At 43.1% G+C, this 18,785-nt stretch overlaps 1 protein-coding gene across 14 annotated transcripts in view; it reads right to left on the minus strand.

Moving 5' to 3' along the window:
- The window catches only part of brsk2b (BR serine/threonine kinase 2b), a 282,427-nt gene that overhangs the window by 86,864 nt on the left and 176,778 nt on the right, over positions 1 to 18,785 (minus strand). For all 14 annotated transcript variants that reach the window (XM_069181592.1, XM_069181593.1, XM_015338173.2 and 11 more), the window contains 2 exons: positions 17,667 to 17,752; positions 13,254 to 13,394 (listed from right to left, as the gene is read on the minus strand). In XM_069181592.1, coding sequence (XP_069037693.1) covers positions 13,254 to 13,394; positions 17,667 to 17,752 — 227 coding nt within the window. The remainder of the gene's footprint in view (positions 1 to 13,253; positions 13,395 to 17,666; positions 17,753 to 18,785) is intronic.

The raw sequence follows: 18,785 nt of genomic DNA on the forward strand, positions 1-18,785 counted from the left end.
AGGGGCGAAAATCATATCAGTGACGCTTAGAACGGAAGCCCTGCTCCCCTCTGAACCTCGGTGTTCCTGCTCTTACATGTGGGTTTGTCTTGTGCTCGAGGGCTGTTCTCCCTACAGTATATCCCCCTGCTGCCCCAGGCCCGTCACATGGGTGCTGTGACAAAGTTCCAATTCGTACATCTGCCAGTCCACATCGCTCTCTCGCCCCTGGTGCTGAGGCTAGCTGGGGGGCTTCAGACTGCCAATGCATAAATGAAAGGGAAAAACTAATGTTTTCCTAATGTATGCATGGATCCATTTTTCATTCATATAAGGGATCTTCATATGCAGGATTAGGAATATTTATGAGACCCAATGAGACAGAATGAAATTAGAGATGATGATTTAGAATCTACTGGGAATGGCAGCTGTGATAGTTTATAAGATTGTCTGGATTTAGCATTCAGTTTCTTTTAACTGTCTCCACCTTTTAATTTATCCAAAATAATCACTTTGTAAAAAAAAAATGATTTACAGTACAATGGAAGTAGCAAATTCTTTGTCAGGTGTATCACATCTATATCTGACACCCTGGCTCTAAACATTTGGACAAAAAATACTATTTTGATCCTATATATTAATGTGAACTCAGACACAGGAGCTGCCTCTTTATGCACAGGCTTGTGGGAGTGTAGGAAATACGCCCAGTCACAATGTAGAAGCCGATACCCTACATTCTTTCTGAAAGATGGATCAGATCCTCCAATTACCTACCAATGGTCTCCTCTCATTTGTAGTCTTTCTAAACCTCAGAAAGAGGAAATGTTTAGGTGCGGTCTGACATCAGCCTGTCCAAAGCCTTTGCCTTTGTGTGCAGCAGAAACCTAAAATACACTAACAGTATAACCAGCCCTCAACCTCCCCCCTTAAAAACCACCACTTTAAACCTGTAATCAAGAAGGAAACCGTATCAAAGGACTCTTCTCATGTTCTCTGCGCAGATCTTTAGCAGCAGTTAAACCAGCTAACAGAATCCTTCTGGTGGTGTCACTGGTAAGGAGAAACAGTGAGAGACTCTTGGAAGAATCCTCAACAGTGTGCTCTTCTTCCAGAAACAAAACTCAACAAGACAGGTCCAAAAAATATACAGTGTATGTAACCTAAGTTACCATGGTTACATTTCTTAGCTGCAGCACTAAATCAGATTCTGTGCATGAGTCGGGCAATTCTGAGTGTGTAATAAACATCCTAAATTGCACCCTGTTACAATAAGTCCCAGTAAAAATTACATCATTCACCAAGTCAGTGCAAACCTAAATAATTAATTTATGTAATTAAGAGCTGAGTGGCTAACAGAACAAAACTTCTCTAGTGGCCCCAAAACAACTACTTAAGCAAGGTGCAAAACATACAAGAGGGGATGAATCAATGGGTGTGTGAGACATTAAATAAATAGGCTGTATTTTGACAAGCAAAAAGAACTGCCATCACTATTGCCTGTCAGATACTCTATACCTCAAAACAGCTTGCACATCAACACCCAGAGCTCCAGTGCTGAGATCAACACATACTGTATATTCCCATTTACACTCAGATTTCCAGCTGATGTCCTGTGTTTTAATGATCACTTAAGGAAAAAACTACCTATTATCAGCTCTCACTCCCCAATGACCTGCAAAAATAATGGCTTATAATCCCCCTCTCATCCCCAGGCACTTGGCCAGCACCTTCCTCCACCTGCGTGAGGATGAAGAGCACGCCCGCAGGATGTTAAACAGCTCTGGGGTGGATGTTCTGACAGGGCTACAGGGCAACAGGAGAGAGCGTGGCTCCACCAGGCCACATCGGGCATAAATCGCATCTTCACTGTGTTTTCATAGAGCCCATAAAAGCCAGTGATGCAGACAACAGAGTGCTCAGTTTATAATGAGAGAAACACAGACTGGAGGTTTTTTGCTGATTTAGTTAGTTTGGGCCTTTTATATTCCCCCCGGACAGCAGCACCCTCTTTAATATTTTATAGTGGAGAAAAAAATGATGATAATCTGCCCGGGAGCTTCACAGCACATTTGCGTGGAGAGACAGGATGACTCTGTGAAGAATCTGAGAGTGTGGTTTAAATAGCCTGCCTCTGAACTGGAGCAGTGTGCCACCCCTGGGGAAACAGTCACAGTCCACCCTCACAAAACCATTTCAACCCTATAGATCTATCATTAATGCTTTAAAGTGCAGGGTAGCAGGAGGCATGGCTGCCTCGCAGCTCTGGAGCCCGGGGTCAGTTCCTGGGGTGCTGTCTGTGTGGAGTTTGTGTTCCTCCCACAGTCCAAAGACATACTGGCAGCTTGGCTTCTGTGAAAACCAGCTCTGGTGTGAATGTGTCTGTGTGGGTCTGTGTGTGTCTGTGTGTGTCCTGCGATGGTCTGGTGTCCTGTCCAGGGTGTGTGAGTGTGTGTGTGTCTGTGTGTGTCCTGCGATGGCCTGGTGTCCTGTCCAGCGTGTGTGAGTGTGTGTGTCTGTGTGTGTCCTGCGATGGCGTGGTGTCCTGTCCAGCGTGTGTGAGTGTGTGTGTCTGTGTGTGTCCTGCGATGGCCTGGTGTCCTGTCCAGCGTGTGTGTCTGTGTGTGTCCTGCGATGGTCTTTCTCCTGCTCCTTGCCAGGATAGGCTCCAGCTCCCCTGGAGAGGATACTGGATAGAGACTGGATAGAGAGGTGAGAAATTGGATGGATATACTATTCATTTCTTTCTATTACTATTACTTTCTTTTATGCAGATTATTACTCCAATTTATAATTTATTGAAAAATGGATCTCAGGGCAGGCTGGAGGACTGTGCGAGACAGAGCGGACTCTCTGTCAGTCGCCTTGTCCCCCGCGTGTCACTCCAGTCCCAGGCCTGAATGAAATATTCACAGCGCAAGCTGACCCACTGCCACCGCAGGCTCGGCGCGCGGGGAGAGAGGCTTATCGCTCACGAGCCCTCCCAGGGTCGGTCAGACCCGCTTCCTCTCCGCGCGTGTGAACTCTCACCCAACCGACTTTCAAGGGGAGGTGTCACTTCAAAGCCCTTCTTCCGTCAGATGCCACTCACTGCCTCCTTGCAGCATTAGATTCCGGCCTTTCCCTGAGTTGCTCTTCAATTTCCTGTTTCCCAATGTGCGTCTTTCTCTGGGTGCCTACAGATCTGTGGGTCTTCCATTAAAGACAGACGAAAGTGTAGCAGCATTAACGTTAAGCGAAGATTTAACGTGTGGCAGGATATAAATGCTATAGTTATATCAAAATCACTTACGACAAACTGCAATGGATTCAACTAATGCAGCTTACTAGCTCTTTACGTCTAAAACCACTCAGTCTTCTAACAGAAGCTTATGATTTTGTTAGAATCCGCCGACAGAACCTTCCTCTATCAATTACACCTGCAAGCCTCAGTGGAAAAGGACCCACAGCGGCACTAAACAAGTACAAACAGCACAACAGCTTTAGAAGCTTAAGCCCTAACCCCCACTTCATTCAAGCCCACGACCAATCACAGTGGACTGCAGAGCCGGACTTAAATACGGAATTCGACAGTGACTGCTTGGAAACAGAGCAGGGCTTTTTTAAGTTCTCAGACAGGGATTTATTTCCAAAGCTCTATTTTCTAATATTTCCTTTGAATAGCTCGTCTCCCTTTCCTGCAGCATAGTTCTCAGTCCACCCGCGTGGCCACACGCCTGCCAGTTTAAACGCACATCTACATGTGTCCGGTATTTCGCTTGGGGCGGTTTTCTCCTGCATGCCCTGGGCTTCTGCACTACACGGTAATGGTGGCGCATGAATTGACACCTCTATCCCGTCTCTTCTCCCCTGTTAGCTGTACCTGATTACTGTCTCGCTGGAGATTAAAGTAATGATGATCCCTCTGACAGGACCATTTTACATCAGTCTAGAGAAGCCCCCACCCCCCACATTGTCAGTGCGCTCGTGGGTTGAATACCATTTCAGTCCTTAGCAGACTGTCTCCTCTCCTGCTGCTCCAGAGGGAGAGAGACAGACAGAGCCTGTGGATCCACCAGTCCACCTGACTAGGTCCAGCCTGTCACTCCCCAACACAAACACACAACAACTGAAATGCATGCGATATTTGTAAATTGGCACGAATGACCGATAAAAGGATGACTCTTGTCAGCAAAGCAGCAGGATGGTATAGGATACACTGCACTATGAAAAGCTCCTAATGGATGCTTTAACAAAACAATGTTCATTTAGCCATCCATCTATTTTCTAACCACTTTATCCACTATCCCAGCAAGCAATGGGTGCAAGTCAGGATAGAGCCTGGACGGGACGCCAGTGCATCGCAAGACACACAGACACACCAACAGACACACACACAGAAACACACACACCAGGGCCAATTTTCCCAGAAGCCAATTAACCTACAGGACTAGTATGTCTTTAGGTTCTGGGGGGAAACTGGAGCACCCTGTGGAAATCCATTTGAACACGGGGAGAACATACAATACAAACTGCACACAGACAGCACCTGAGGAACTGAACCCAGAGTCCCAGCACCGCGAGGCAACAATGCTGACCACTGAGCCACCCTGCCACACATGTACTTCAATTATGTAGCTTAAATCCACATATCCACCCATTTAACTGCTTTATGATTAGAGGCTCATGAGTCAGAGTCCAACTCTGCAGAAGTAGGGAGAGTGTAGAAAGAGCGGGATGTATCCTAGAGGGAATGTCTATCACAGTGCACACACATTCTCTCACACACGCATACAAGGGGCAACTAAAGAGTCACCAATTAACCTAGGCAACATGCGGGAAACGAGAGAGCCTGAACAAAACCCATGTGGACATGGGGAGAGCATGCAAACTCCTCGCAGAAGGCAGCAGTCCGGAATGGAACCCAGCCACCGCCACCCCACTGCCACCACTCCAGATGGAACTGTCTCTTATATACTTGCATGTCTTGCAGTATGGGACTTATTTAAAAAGGGAAAACATCGCATGCTACCAACGGATACAGACATAACTGATAAATTGTTACACAATCTGACACACAAGCAGGTAGGATATCCAGTTTATTCCCAGCAATCAGAAACACTAGTTAAAAAAAAATAAAATAATAATAATAAGCTGAAACCTTGCTTACTTCACTCGGCTAACACACAATCTCTTCTCACACACCCCTCAGTTCACAAATAAAGCTATTTCAACTGACATTTCAGAACATACCCTTTCGCCACATCTGAGATGTTTCCCGAGGCGTAAATCCGCTACATAGCACAATCAAACATCTTGCCTGAGTTAATGATAACCTTTGACACCGCTCTCCACCAGACAGAGATTTTTACTTAATGGAAGATGCAGTTCAAATATGGCTAGCTCCATTACAGCTCATCCACCTCAATCACTGATCACTGGAATAAAATTACCCTCAAGCTTCACAGGTAATGAGTGTTTGCACTGAGACCTGTGGAAAAGGGAAAGATCAACTGGAGACAAACCAAAATGAACAGAAAGAACTTGATATGCTTGTCTCATTCCTCTTTCTGCAGTTACCTGCAACCTGGCTGGCAGGGACAGATAATTATAGGGCTTAAAATCTACAATTTAGCAGTAAAATAACCACTTTGATTATAGAACCATTTTGACAGCCAAGAAAATCTGACTGATGTCAACAAGATAGATGATTATTAAATCTTATGCTCGCATTTTCTGAATAAGAAGTTCTTCATTTGGAGAAGGCATAATCCAATCCTTACTGTGTAATGAAAAAGCAGAATATCCAATAAGATTTTGATTCTTTTATTTCTTATGGGATAATTGCCTTTTGTTGCTGGCTTGCAATGATTAAGCAGATAAATTCTGCGCGGGCAGACTGTCTGGATGATCTGAGAACAGCTGGCCGGCCTTGGCTTGGCTGCACAGCACCTCTCTGTCAGTCGCCTTCTTGAGTCCCTCTCAGAAGCCTAGATCAGCAGCCACACTTCAGTGCGTCACACTGGGGCTCTTCATGCAGGGTACATGGGGCAGCGAGCGTGAGCACACTGAGGGGAAATACAAATAACTTAATTCACACTTGCTATTGATGGGAAAGCTCGCAAAAGGCCTGTTCCTTAACACAACAAGTGCTTGAAGACAGCAGAGAGGAGGGGAAAGGGAGAGATGGTGAAAAATCAGGGACAGAGGAAGAGAAAGAGATATAGGGAGAAGGAGAAAGCGAGTGACTGAGTGAGGAGGAGGTACAGACGGTAAGAAAGTTAGAAGAGCACAGGAGAGTACCCAGTACCCTGCTGCATGTGAGCATCAGAGTTGCTCTCCAAAGACCTGCGCTCCCATTTAGAAGTTTTAGCTTATTCCCAAGACTCTGTTCTTCCTGCAGAAATACTTTCTCTTGTAGTGAAAACAGCAATTTGAACATTAAAACCTGCCTGAGCATGGCTAAAATGTTCCTTGCACTGGATTAGGAAATACAAACACTGGAAATTTAAAAGGGTAAATTAAGAAAAATAAAAACACTGATAAAAATAAAAACAACTATTATTTTTCATTTGGTATATTTTAAAAGAATAACACCGAATGCTCAAACAACAGTCTTAGTGCTGTCCTTCCGGATCTATTTTTTTAGTTTCTAATACTTTAGGTATTTTGGAGTCACAGGGAAGCCACAACCTTTCACACCAAACAACAGGCACAAGGCAGGGTACACCCTGGACGGGATGCCAGTCCACTACAGGGCACACATGCACACCAGAGGCAGTTTTCCCAGAGGCTGATTAACCTACCAGTACAGTATGTCTTTGGACTGCGGGAGAAAACCCACATGCACACGGAGAGAACTTACAAACTCCAACACAGATAGGACTAGGGGTCTAGAAAGGACTCTAGATCAGAAATTGGACCCATCAGTCCAAGGCAGCAATCCAATCCTGTGCCACCAAAACATTGACAATTGGAGATACGCTTCCTATTCACTTTGTAGCCTCCGGGTATATAGAGAAAGAGGTTTAATAATAATAATAATAATAATAATAATAATAATAATAATAATAATAATAATAATAATTGCTTACTAATTGTTGGTTATATTCTGTTTGGTGGAGAAGGCAGGGTTTATCTCTCAAGTTCTAAAAGATTTCAATTCTTAGTCGCAGTCTGGGGATTTTCTGGATAGTCAGGACATAGGCTTCCGGGACGCCTTGTTTGCAAAGAGAGAAACCTGTATGTTTACGTTATGTTTACATTGTGAGTTGTTTAGTGTCAACTAAATGATTAATTAATGATAATAAATGTTTGTTTAACCCAGTGTGCCTGACTCTTTACCAAAGCTGTGTCCATGAACAAATAACTCAGGTGCTTCTAATTATTCCAACTGCACAGCTACATTCTTGGCATATTCTTTACAATACAGGAGTTATTTATTATTATTATTATTATTATTATTATTATTATTATTATTATTATTATTATTATTATTATTTAACTGACTTATTGATTAACTCGCTTGGCCTATTTCCAGTATTCTAGTGACCCCAATTTCCATCAGAATGGTAGAATTCAAATGAAATAAAGTGATAACGGGTAGGACAGGCTTGGCCATGTGTGCTAAAATAAACAATATTAAAAAGAAAAATACAAGGAATGATAGTCAGCTTCCTGCTGTATCTTTTGAAAGCTGAATGCCCCTAATGGCTGTTCTTTAGAAAAAGTCACTACTTTGTGCCGCTGACATTCACAGCGCAGTAAAGATGTCATTCTATTAGAGTGTGCTGGGCTTCAGTCCATTGGGTGCTCTGTCACCTTAACTACAACAGAATAAGGTGTTTTTTTTAGAAGGACTGCAAATGAAGTGAACTGGTACCTACTGACACATTTCCTCCTGCTAGTGCTGTTAACAGCTTTAGCTGCCGTAACAACCTTTCAAAGCGCTGCACATTTACTATCACAGAGAAAAAAAACACGACTTATCTGGAGGCACATTTCAGCGCTTAGAAAGCAGCAGAAGAGCAGGAAGGAGAAAAGTAATCTAAACAACCGATACCAAAGACGGCGCCATGAGATTTTCTACAGGAAGCTCCGAGTTTCAAGCCTATCTAACGTCCCGGGACCTGCTCCTCCATGGGGATGGGCCACACTGTGCTGGAGTGAGCTAACACACGTGTCTCGGAAAAGGAATGGGCACCTTCTGTGGTGCCATCGCCTGTGATGGATGGTTGGGGGAGATAAATTGCCCCCATTAGTCATGTAGACATTGGGGTGGAGGGGAGGGGGTAGGGAACCTGTTTCTGTACAACAGAATGGGACAGTAAGGCATCAACAACAGCAGCCTAATATCCTTCCTGTTATCTATATTCAAATTAAACCCGTCTAGTATGATGCAATTACTTTTAGAATGTGCGTGTGTGTTAAGAGATCCAATGTCATTGCTCTCCACAGAGATAATTGGCATTATCTGTTATCCACAGAGCCTAATAACATTTGCCAAAAGGCCTTCAGGTAATCAGATTTTCTTTTTCATTTGTCAGCCCATCCCTTTTAACGCACATACACATGCACCGGATTTGCATTCAAAGAAAGAGGGAGTTAATAATCTGTTAGGTGGCATTTGCAAGGCAGCTGGAAGTCAAAAGCTTAGCTTCTTTTGTCTCATTTGACAATTTGGCGTGACATTGGCTTGGAAGGAGGACTGTATTTCTCTTGAGGCTTCTGGGAAATTACCCTACAATCTGCCTATATGCCTGAGATTCTTGGGCTCTAAGAAAACCCCCGCCTCACTCTGGTCTCTGTATGGAGTAGAAACGAAATAAAAGACTACTATATTTTGTTATGCTTAACCTTTCTTTGTAAGGTAACACTAGACCCTTTAGAAATGGAGACACTCTTCCCTCCGGGTTAGAATGTCCAAACCCAGGACCCATAATGGTGAGAAGGTGCACTGTGCTGCGCTGCAGGAGGTGCAGGCATCATCCTTCAGACGAGGTGTTCAGCCTGACTGCTTCATCCTAAAGGATCCTGTATCTCTGCTTGGAAGAGTAGAGTTGTTCACCCTGAAAACCTGGTTAAATTTCACCTTGGGAACACACTGCCTGCTCTACAAAATTTCCCAATTAATTCAATGGGTGAAGCGATTTCTCACTTATTTATCGGATCTGCTGTGTAGAGAACGGCCGTGCTTCACTCAGGTGGGAGCTGCACTTCGGTGGTGGATGAAATGGATCCCCCCTCCTACCTGCGACTTTTTGATGGAAATCGTGGTCTAATACAGCTAAGCATAAAGTTTTGGCTCAGGACACAAACACAGCACTAAGGGCATCTGTGTTCCATATCCACACTTCTGGTTTCTTTCTACCTTGTATTTACAATGCTAACCAACTTCTGAAAGGTAGATAATTAACACAGGGTAATTAGCAAGGCAGCACCTATCACTGCATTGCAGGGAGATCAATGATAAGATGGAACAAATGGCAGACCGGCCCCTAATTGGCAACCTTAAGGGCTGAGAAAGAAAAGCCCAGGCACTGAGGCGGCATGGGTGCTGAGACACAACAATGTTCCATTCCGGGACTAAGCTTACAGCCTCGGGATGATCCGACTCTGCAGGGGGGCTCCCCTCTCCTGACCACACTCCGATCGCCCTTGCTCCCCGGGGTAAAGGAGGCTGGGGGGTAGTTAAAAAGGATTTCTTGGCACTTCTACGTTTAAGCACATTAAAGATTGGCACACACGTCATGTTGACAGCTGCCAGCAGAAATTCCCAACTTTTTCTTAATTTTCAATACACAGTATAGTTTCCAGTAATAATATTAATAATCCAAAGAGATTCTTCTGGCAATCTGAATAACAGATGTCCATTTAAGTGGCATCTGCCTGTCTAAACTGTTATTAATGGAGTGTTGGGTATTCAACTGACATCGTAACAGCTAAAGCACATTGCATACAGTATCTACTTACAATTTCAACATCCTGTGTGTTCACACCGCAATACTTTGACTCAGGAAAGTCTCCTGGCCTTCTGTCCTCTGATTTAGTGCAAGCCTTGATTGTGGAATTACTGCGATCTCTGTTCGCAATACTGCATATAGATAAAAAATGCAGCGATTGTTTTGCAAAATCTATAAGAGAAAAGTGAAGCAAAATACTCGTTCACTTTGTACAATTGAAGTCACAGCGGTAGTGTCTGCAGGATAGCATGGCCATGGTGCAGACAAGTATAACACGCCCTGAAGTTTTCTAATGATATTAACTGCAATGGAAATAAGTATTTTTCCTCCTTACACAATAATAATATGTAGTACCTGTATTAACCAGGCAAACTCATGTCTTGTCCCCCCTCTGACCCTGAGTGGAGGCTTGAGGCTTGACAACCTCTGACATTTCTACAGCCTTTCAGGAAAATCGGCAGCCGCCAGACCGAATTGTCCCAGCGATGCATGATTCCCAACCAAAACACCAAGAATGAAATTGCCAAAGGGAATTCATCTCAATGTAAGCTGAAGTGGCCCTAATGCGTCTGCAGTATCAACAAAAAAAGAAAGGCAAAAAAATCTAAAACAACTTCTGGACACAAGCTTGTCTGGGACTCCAGTCTATACTACTCTGGTTCACAGTGAACATGAAGCCCGAGACAATGCAACCTAATGGTTTAATCTACAGTAAATACAGTATATAGCCCTACTTACGAATCTACAGAAACTTACAAAACTCAGCATCAGCTCTTCTTGACACTGCTCTTTTCTTGGCAAGTTAATATCTATAACCAAATGCTGGAGGGTTTAGCCCACTCAATCTTTAATTGGTCTGGCTTTCCAGTATGTGCCCTGCTTTAATTTATTGGAGTTAAGGTGCACATGGACGATATGAGGGATTTTCCACTGGGCAGCCCATGCATCAGCTTTATCAAGAGGATAATCATCACTCTGTTTTTTTTGTTCACCTTGACTGAATGCCCGGGGACAACAATCTCTTTTTCCAAGCACCCCTTCCTTAAAACAGGAACACATTTTATGCCTTAGTGGTGGTAAAGAGAAAAGAAACTTAATTTAATTTATTTGCTATCCTCTAAGGATACAGTACTTCAGAATCCAAAAATAAGCTGGGGCACACAGCATGCAAAGAAAATCATTTCTTTTACCATCTCTACATTCACAACATCACAAGAGGTACAAAAAAAGCATTTTTTACAAAGAACACAGATTCAGCACACGTGTTGTAGGCTCTCTCTCTAGCAGCCTTTGTGATAAAAACAACATTTTCTTTGTCCTTTGGAATACTGTATGATGTCGTTTCTAAAAAAACAAATCAGATATTTCTGGACTGGACATGGCAGACGGTGCAGGTGCGGCACACCTCCAGAGTTCTGGGTTCAATTCCAGCATTACAAGCCTGTCTGTGTGGAGTCTGCATGCCCTTCTCCCACTTGTGTGGCAATTCTCACAGTGCCCCAGCTTCCTCCCACCTCCCAGAGACACACAGGCTGGGCTTTAATTGGCCTTCATGATTAGCCTAGCAACAGACCACTGTCCCCCAAGGGAGCTCTCATGACTAGTGTACATCCTCAGGCCCCCGGGGGGCTTCGGCTAGCCCCTGCCCTTACCAGGGAAGGCAGTCTGCTGATAGTGCACGGATGGATAGATTTGTTGTCGACACCCGAGTCCCATTTAAATGTTTGGCTGACTGAGTCAGTTTGCCTGCCTTTGACTTGTGAATCGGTCCTCTCCGGCACAGTGTCAGCGGCTCCAGACTCACAAGGGAGACACTCTTCCCCTCCGCGCACTTCGGAAGCAGCTCCTGGGCTCCTCCGATCTGCCAGCCACCCTGAGAGCTCGCTTCATAACCCTGCCGCGCTTCCCAAGTCCTTCTGATCACTGACAATTGTCAAAGGCAACGAGCCGCTCCAGGAGCTCCCAGTTCACAGCGAGGGTGTTTAAAATTTAAAATGAATAAAAGGGTCTGCTTTGAAAGGGTTTAAACAGGAACGGTTTTTAAAAAAAGTTTGGAGCTAACGGGGAAAAAAGCTACTGACAAAGTTCCAAGCTATTTAAAACCTTGGCAGATATTGTAAAACTACTTTAGAGAAACTGCATCACATTTTCTAGATAAGCCAGTAAATGAATTCCCCTGGGTGTGAATATGTTAAGCGGAAGCAGATGGAAGCTGGTTACAGAATAGTTTCATCAAATCCCCTTGGGAGGGAGGGGGAGAAACAAGAGAAGCCTATAATATCTGAACCCACATCACCATGGCCAGCGTGAAGGAGTGTATTTGTGTTTGTCCATCCTCTTTTCCAGAACAGATACGACAACCCTAAACTTCAAAACCTCAAAAGAAAAACCAGATAGAAATCTCAAAACTGCGACCTCCCCCTCACTACCTTCGTACTCCAATATGAATCCTGATCTGCAAGCCCGTGGCACTGAAGAGCACCTCCAGTGGCTGTGTCTCCTGAAAGCCACGGAGGTGGTGACATTCACGGAAGATGATGTCACTCTTCACACAGTGCCAGCGTGCTGCGCAGGTGTGTGACAGGCACCACGCTGCAGGAACTCCCCAGGCGAGACGAGTACTGAGTCAGCACAAGCTTAGGCATTCTGCGCACACGAGAGCAGGCATAAACAGGCTGTCCCCTTTCATAGCTGCTTCACTAACAGAGCTAGGGCTTGGGAAAGACATTCTTCTCCTTTATTGGTTTTGCTTACATATACAGCACCTTGGAATGCTGTTAAATATACTTTGTCAGGCCTATAATGCTGTATGGATTTGTGCTGTTAAATTAAAACGCAATCGACAAAGAGGCAATACATTGCACTCACTGCACTCATTTCCACATGCTTACGCACGTTTATCTTGGCCTGGTGCATCACAGAGAGCCTAATGCACATCGTTATTTATTTGTTTAGCAGATGCTCCTATCCTGCCCGACTTACAGCACATAGCCTGCAAAAATACGTTTGAGTGAATGAAGAACACAGCTGTACAGCTTAATACAGGTCAAAATCAAAAGTAGCAAATAAAAGAAAAGTGGAAGTGCCCATCAGTCAAAGTAGTCACTGCAGCTTAGTGCAGGTATAGGATGAATGCAAAGGAGAAGAAAGCGGTAATTATAATTGAGCCTTCTGTTAAAGGATACACAAGCAGTTTGAATACTACACAAATTACACAGCTGAGCAGGAAAGATTATTTGCACAGTGGAAAAACGGATATTAATGAAAAAGAAATAAGAAAAAAGGGACAAAACTAGCACATTGTGCATGGATTTCAGCCCTTGCAGGAGCACTCACCATATCGAATGGCTGTGGCAGAAGTCTAGCGCAGAGATGATCTGTCGAAAGAACTTTCTGGCTTCCTTGGGTGTTAACCTGCCCTTTTTTACCAGGTAGTCGAAAAGCTCTCCTCCCGACACGTGTTCTAGAACCAAATATCTGTTGGCAAAAGAAGGAAGATCAGTGTGAAAACCAGCACCCATTTCAAAGGCTCCCTTTCTGGTAAAAGAGAAGTGTGACTCCCACTGCAGAGCAGTCCTGCTCATGCCACTGCCGGTCTGTATGAGCAAGGTGCCAACGATAGAGAAGAAGCTATTACTTCAACTTTACACATCCCTACACACCCAGACTAAAAGGTAACAGGCAACAAACAATGAGAGCCTGCAGCAATGAAATGCTTACTTCTTTCCCTTTAATAATCCTAAAATTAATAAGAAAAACTTGTGTTTGTCACAAAAATGTGACAAAGTTACTGTATGTCTCCAGCAGGTCTAAATTGTACTTCTTCTGGACACAAACACCTGTGCTGATGCTCAGGATTTAATGCTCCGGGTTTTAAGTACAGGGGATTTGATGCTTTGATGATACTGGGGTGCCATTTTCTAATCATTACAGCAAAAGGAAGGAAAATCAAGCAAAGTGTTAGTCTAAATAGAAAATCTAAACGTTTAAAAAATGCGTCACAATCCTTTTGTCATTGTATACGTCATGTTTGCTGTAAGAAATAAAAATAAGCCTGCTTATTTTAGAGAGAACAGTCAATTTATCATTTGGGATGAGCACAGATACAAAATACAAGCAAGATATGGCATTTTTAAGAAAATGTTGCATACTGTATCTGCTTTTGCTTCTAAAGAACATGAAAGTAATTTCCTCTGCACTCATTGATACAGAAATTTAACAGGGATGATGGAAAAGTTGTACTGCTTGCAAAATCATTGCTTAGGAGCATGCAAAGAGACAGCAGCCAATATGTCCACTTGTTCTATGTCAGATAAGAAAAAAATAGAAACCAAGATGATAAAATCCAATAACAAGTTCATCAAAACCCTATTTTTTGGTGACGTCAGTGGCATGGTTATTTTAAAAACTGCTAAACATAGCAAAACTTGGAGAGCTACAGACCTTACAGTATGTGAATTACCTTACACCCTAGCTTGTGAACACTAACCTAATAATCACACGCAATCTCACAGACTGCACAGCGCTGTCAGCAAGTCTGCCACAGATGACTGAGCCTCACCAGAAAGCACCTGCTGCCTGCTCTGTGACAGCGGAGCACACAGAAGGCCACCACACACCAGTGTCACACTCTAGTCGCCAGTCTGTTTCCACTTCATTGCTCAAATATCTCAACACATCTAGGTCTCATGCACTGGATCACGGGTTTTTCCTTGCTATCATAAACAGCCGGGGACTTAAAGACACCTCCTGAAGCCGCCAGAAAACCAAGCTTTTGAAAAAGGGCATTACAAATCTCCTTTGAGAAGATTTTGTTATCCTGGGGATCTGTATTAAAACTGTTGCAGTTCCTAATTTATATCAGTGCTCCAAATTCTGGAATAGTTAGTAAAGTGGTCAAGTTCACAGGTGTTGCCTAAATATTAGGGTTACAAAACACTGTACAGTAAGTCTGACCTTAAATCAGCTATTTAAGTCTTATGAAAAAGACTTGGTTTTCTTAAAGACAATGTGAAGGAGGCAAGTGAATTATTGGATGGTCACAAGTAGAATTTAAATTAAAACTGTTACATTGAATTGTACAATTCAGTACTAAGACTTCATCTAGAATACTGTGTACAGTATGATTTTGGTCATTGTACTAAGAAAGGGTGCTGCTGCTTCAGAATCTGTCCAGAGAACAGCAAACAGAATATCAGACTAAATCCTGATTTGAAAGGAATTTATTACTGTGAATTCCGAAGATTACAGACTCTTTTTAGTTTTAAACCAAGAGGACTGCAAAGGTACCTAGCATTCAAAATTCCAAGTATTCTAAATCCTCCCAGGCATTGACTCAAGTGAACTCTAAGCTTCTTGTCATACTGCTCTTTAACTTCTAAATTGTGTGCTCATTAATAGTTTAGGACTTGTGATTGTAAGTTGCCTTGGAAAATAAATTAAAAATCAAAACATACTATAACGCAAAAGTGTGACATCACAAAATGGAAAGGCTCTTTTGACTACATGTAGACTACACATGCAGGAAGTCACGCGAGCCATGTGCCAGGGAGCTAACTAAGAGTGGTGGTGAATACAGCAGTGAAGCAGAACTAAGTTTCATGGGGACTTATGGTACTCTTATGGATGCTTTATCAATCACATTTTGGGGTATTTTTTCTATTTATTTTTTTCCCTGATAGCTGTTGACCAAGGCGGTTAGCAATGTATTTCTATTTTTGTGACTCTTTAGACTCTCTCTTACTGGTAGCCTCTTTGACTGCAATACGAGGAGGCGGATTTCAGGACTTCATGTGAGTACCACAATTCTGAGTAGAGAAGGGGTCACCTCTCCAGATGTTTTGGGGGAGGAAGTGTGCTATTTATTCCTATTATTTTTAAATATAGGAGAGTGAATGGCAGAATTGATATATTACTGTGTCTCTCAATTCTCACTTAGGAGCCGCTACATATATGTTATTCATTCAAGGAGGTGTCACTGTGTCAGACCCATGATGCCATTGGAGGCTTGACTTCACTAAAACAGTACTGAGTGGGAAGCCCTCTAATCAGATCGAAGACGTTCACCCCTTCAGGTACTGGTGCTGTGCAGTACATCTGAGGGCACAAGTGTTTTTTACATTGCCTTCTAACATCAATGTCTGGGGCCATCGACTTGTCAAAAGCAACCTTTTTTCAGTGGAACCAGGGCGTAGGGCAAGAAACGGAAAAGGAAACCGATGGCACTAACAGGCACCTCTTTTCCTGCGTTCTGGCAACCTCCACCTTCACACGAATCCCCCAGGGAATGTGATTCCTTCACAGATTTAAAGATTTACTCAAGCAATTACCTGTCACCAATTCAAATGAGGGTAAAAGTCAAACATGATTTGCAACTATAACATTTTCACAACTAAACTCTTTCCCAGCTGGCAAGGCGATTAGTCCCTGTCATCAGAATATTAAAAACAAATTCCGCTGCGATTTAAGCTGGAGAGCGCCTTTATCAATTATTGAGATCATGGGGTTTTCAAATACACAGAAGCTGCTAGGCTCCGGAAGCTGACAGAGGAAACAGAATGGCTGAGTTTTTATGCATTTTTTATTTTGCTGAGAAAAGAATCTGCATGTAAGTAAATTCCTCTGTAATCCTGTCTCCAGTTCCCTGCTCTCTCTGATCAATTCTAAGAGATGAGCTCTGAGCTGCTGCTGTTACTGCAATTACCAGTTTGCATTGAACATAATTGGCGGAGCAACTATAACAGAGAAACACAGAACACAAGGAGTCATGATGGAGAAAATAAATAACTACAACACAAAGATGGTGTGAACTCCTTTCAGAACCTTCAGACTGTGAGATCAGTTTGTGGTCATTAGTATGCATGGTCATACAGTACATCTTTCTGAAAATAAAACTGAAAGCCACAACAGCATTAACACTGGCATGAAGGATTATTCACAATATGGTTACACACATAAGCGTTCCACATTACATTAACAGTTTCCAATTAAGCATGACTGAAGACCTGCTTTGAGCAGTTATTAATGCTTTGTTTGTACTAGGTTTGTATTCATGTATTCCAGCTGCAAACCACCGAAATCAGACATTCCCCTAAGCCAAGCCCAAAGGAAAATAGTGGAAACACTGCGGTGCCTGATCTTATCAGACCGCAGAAGCTAAGCAAGGCTGGGCCCGGTCAGTATTGGACAGGAGACCTTCAGGGGAAATCAGGTCGCTGCAATCAGTAGCATGGTTGGACCTGTAGGTGGTGCCAGTATCCTACATATCCAATATTCAGTTCTGGGGGCGGAGTGGTGGCACTGTGGCTAAGGATATGCGCCTGTGGCTGGAAGGTTGCCGGTTCAAATCCCGTGGCCGGTGTGTGCCTGTGTGTCTCATGGAGAGCAAGCTGGGGTATGCAAAAAGACAAATTCCTAATGCAAGAAATTGTATATGGCCATAAAGTGATCTTATCTTATCTACCTTAATTTAGATCTGGATCTGGGTCATTTAAGATCCTGTGATGCTTTCTGTCAGAGAGGGTTTTTTTTCCTCTAGTCTGGAGTTGTGCCGTTTAAACAGATCTCCGTTTAAGTAAAGGGAAATGTTCAATATTCAGTTCAATAAAAAAAAAATCCTGTTGTCTCTCAGGAAAGTATTAGAATATACCTAGCGAACCCCAATTTATAGTAAAGGGTCGCATTAAAATTTGAGTTGGAGAGCAGGAATAAACATCAGGGGAAGTCCCCAACAGCAGTGAAAATACTCACAAATATTTTTTGTTTTCGTAGACATCATGCAACTTTAAAACGTGAGGGTGTTCTATGAGCTTCAGGATGGCTATCTCTCGCTCCACCTGCAAGAGGACAGAAAGAACACGATCATTCAGAGGCAGGAGAAATTTAATAAGTACACTGAAACCTCTAACATTAGTGGGAATAGACGTTTTTGCTCCTGAATTTCACCCTAACTTCCAAAATGAACCGTACAAAGACACAAATCCAGCAGTAGACAACGTACTGTACAGTAGGTCCACTCAAAATTGGCTGCAGTTCACTGGAAAACAGTATAAACAATTGATCTGAAATTGTGTGTTACATTGTGCAATTACATACAGTACAGCATGTTATTTAATGTAATAACTCGCAGTTGTTACAGTTTTATTTCTGTTTCTTTTTCCATGAAACTGGCTGTGACTGTGTCACCAGTTGCTGTTTTTTATGCTTTTGAGCTGCTATCCTTTCACCTCAAAACAGTTTGAAACATGAATAGTCATTTAAGTTAGTTTTAGTTTAGCATATTAAGTCAGCTGGTATCATGATCTGTTTCTCCTTGTACACTGCACAGCTGCTTACACACCATCTCTGGAGAACAAGCTGCAATGTCCCAGCATGCTCCACCTTTGTCAATGTCACCAGGTTACCTTGAAAATAATGTTAGAAGAACACTGAAATTATTTATTCCGTAGGCCCTTGCAATGTGTCAACAACAGTCATCGAATGCATCACAAAAAAAGGGAACAAAAGCACAGCTTGTATCCATATTTTTAGGCATCAGACAGAACACCCTGGACAGCTTCGAGCTGTAGAGGTTTTTCAACCTTGTGATCTCTTGGCAGAATCTCTGACACCCTCAGTTCAGTGACACTTGTGGGCCTTTTCAAAGACCTCAGCTCATTCTTCACGGTGCTGACGAGATGAGGCAAAGAGCCGCATCTGACCACATTTCTGATCGTTTTAAAGACAGGAGCCAAGCAGAACTCGGAGGCCCTTAGAAAAGTACAGAAAGATCCGAAAGTCAGAAACAAAAAAGGGGAAAAGAACGAGATAAAGAGAAAAGGTATAAAGCAATAAAAGAAACCAAAGCTTAGTGCTTAAAAGAAGACCAGC

The sequence above is a fragment of the Lepisosteus oculatus genome, chromosome 21 (assembly GCF_040954835.1).
Source record: "Lepisosteus oculatus isolate fLepOcu1 chromosome 21, fLepOcu1.hap2, whole genome shotgun sequence".
NCBI lineage: Eukaryota > Metazoa > Chordata > Actinopteri > Semionotiformes > Lepisosteidae > Lepisosteus > Lepisosteus oculatus.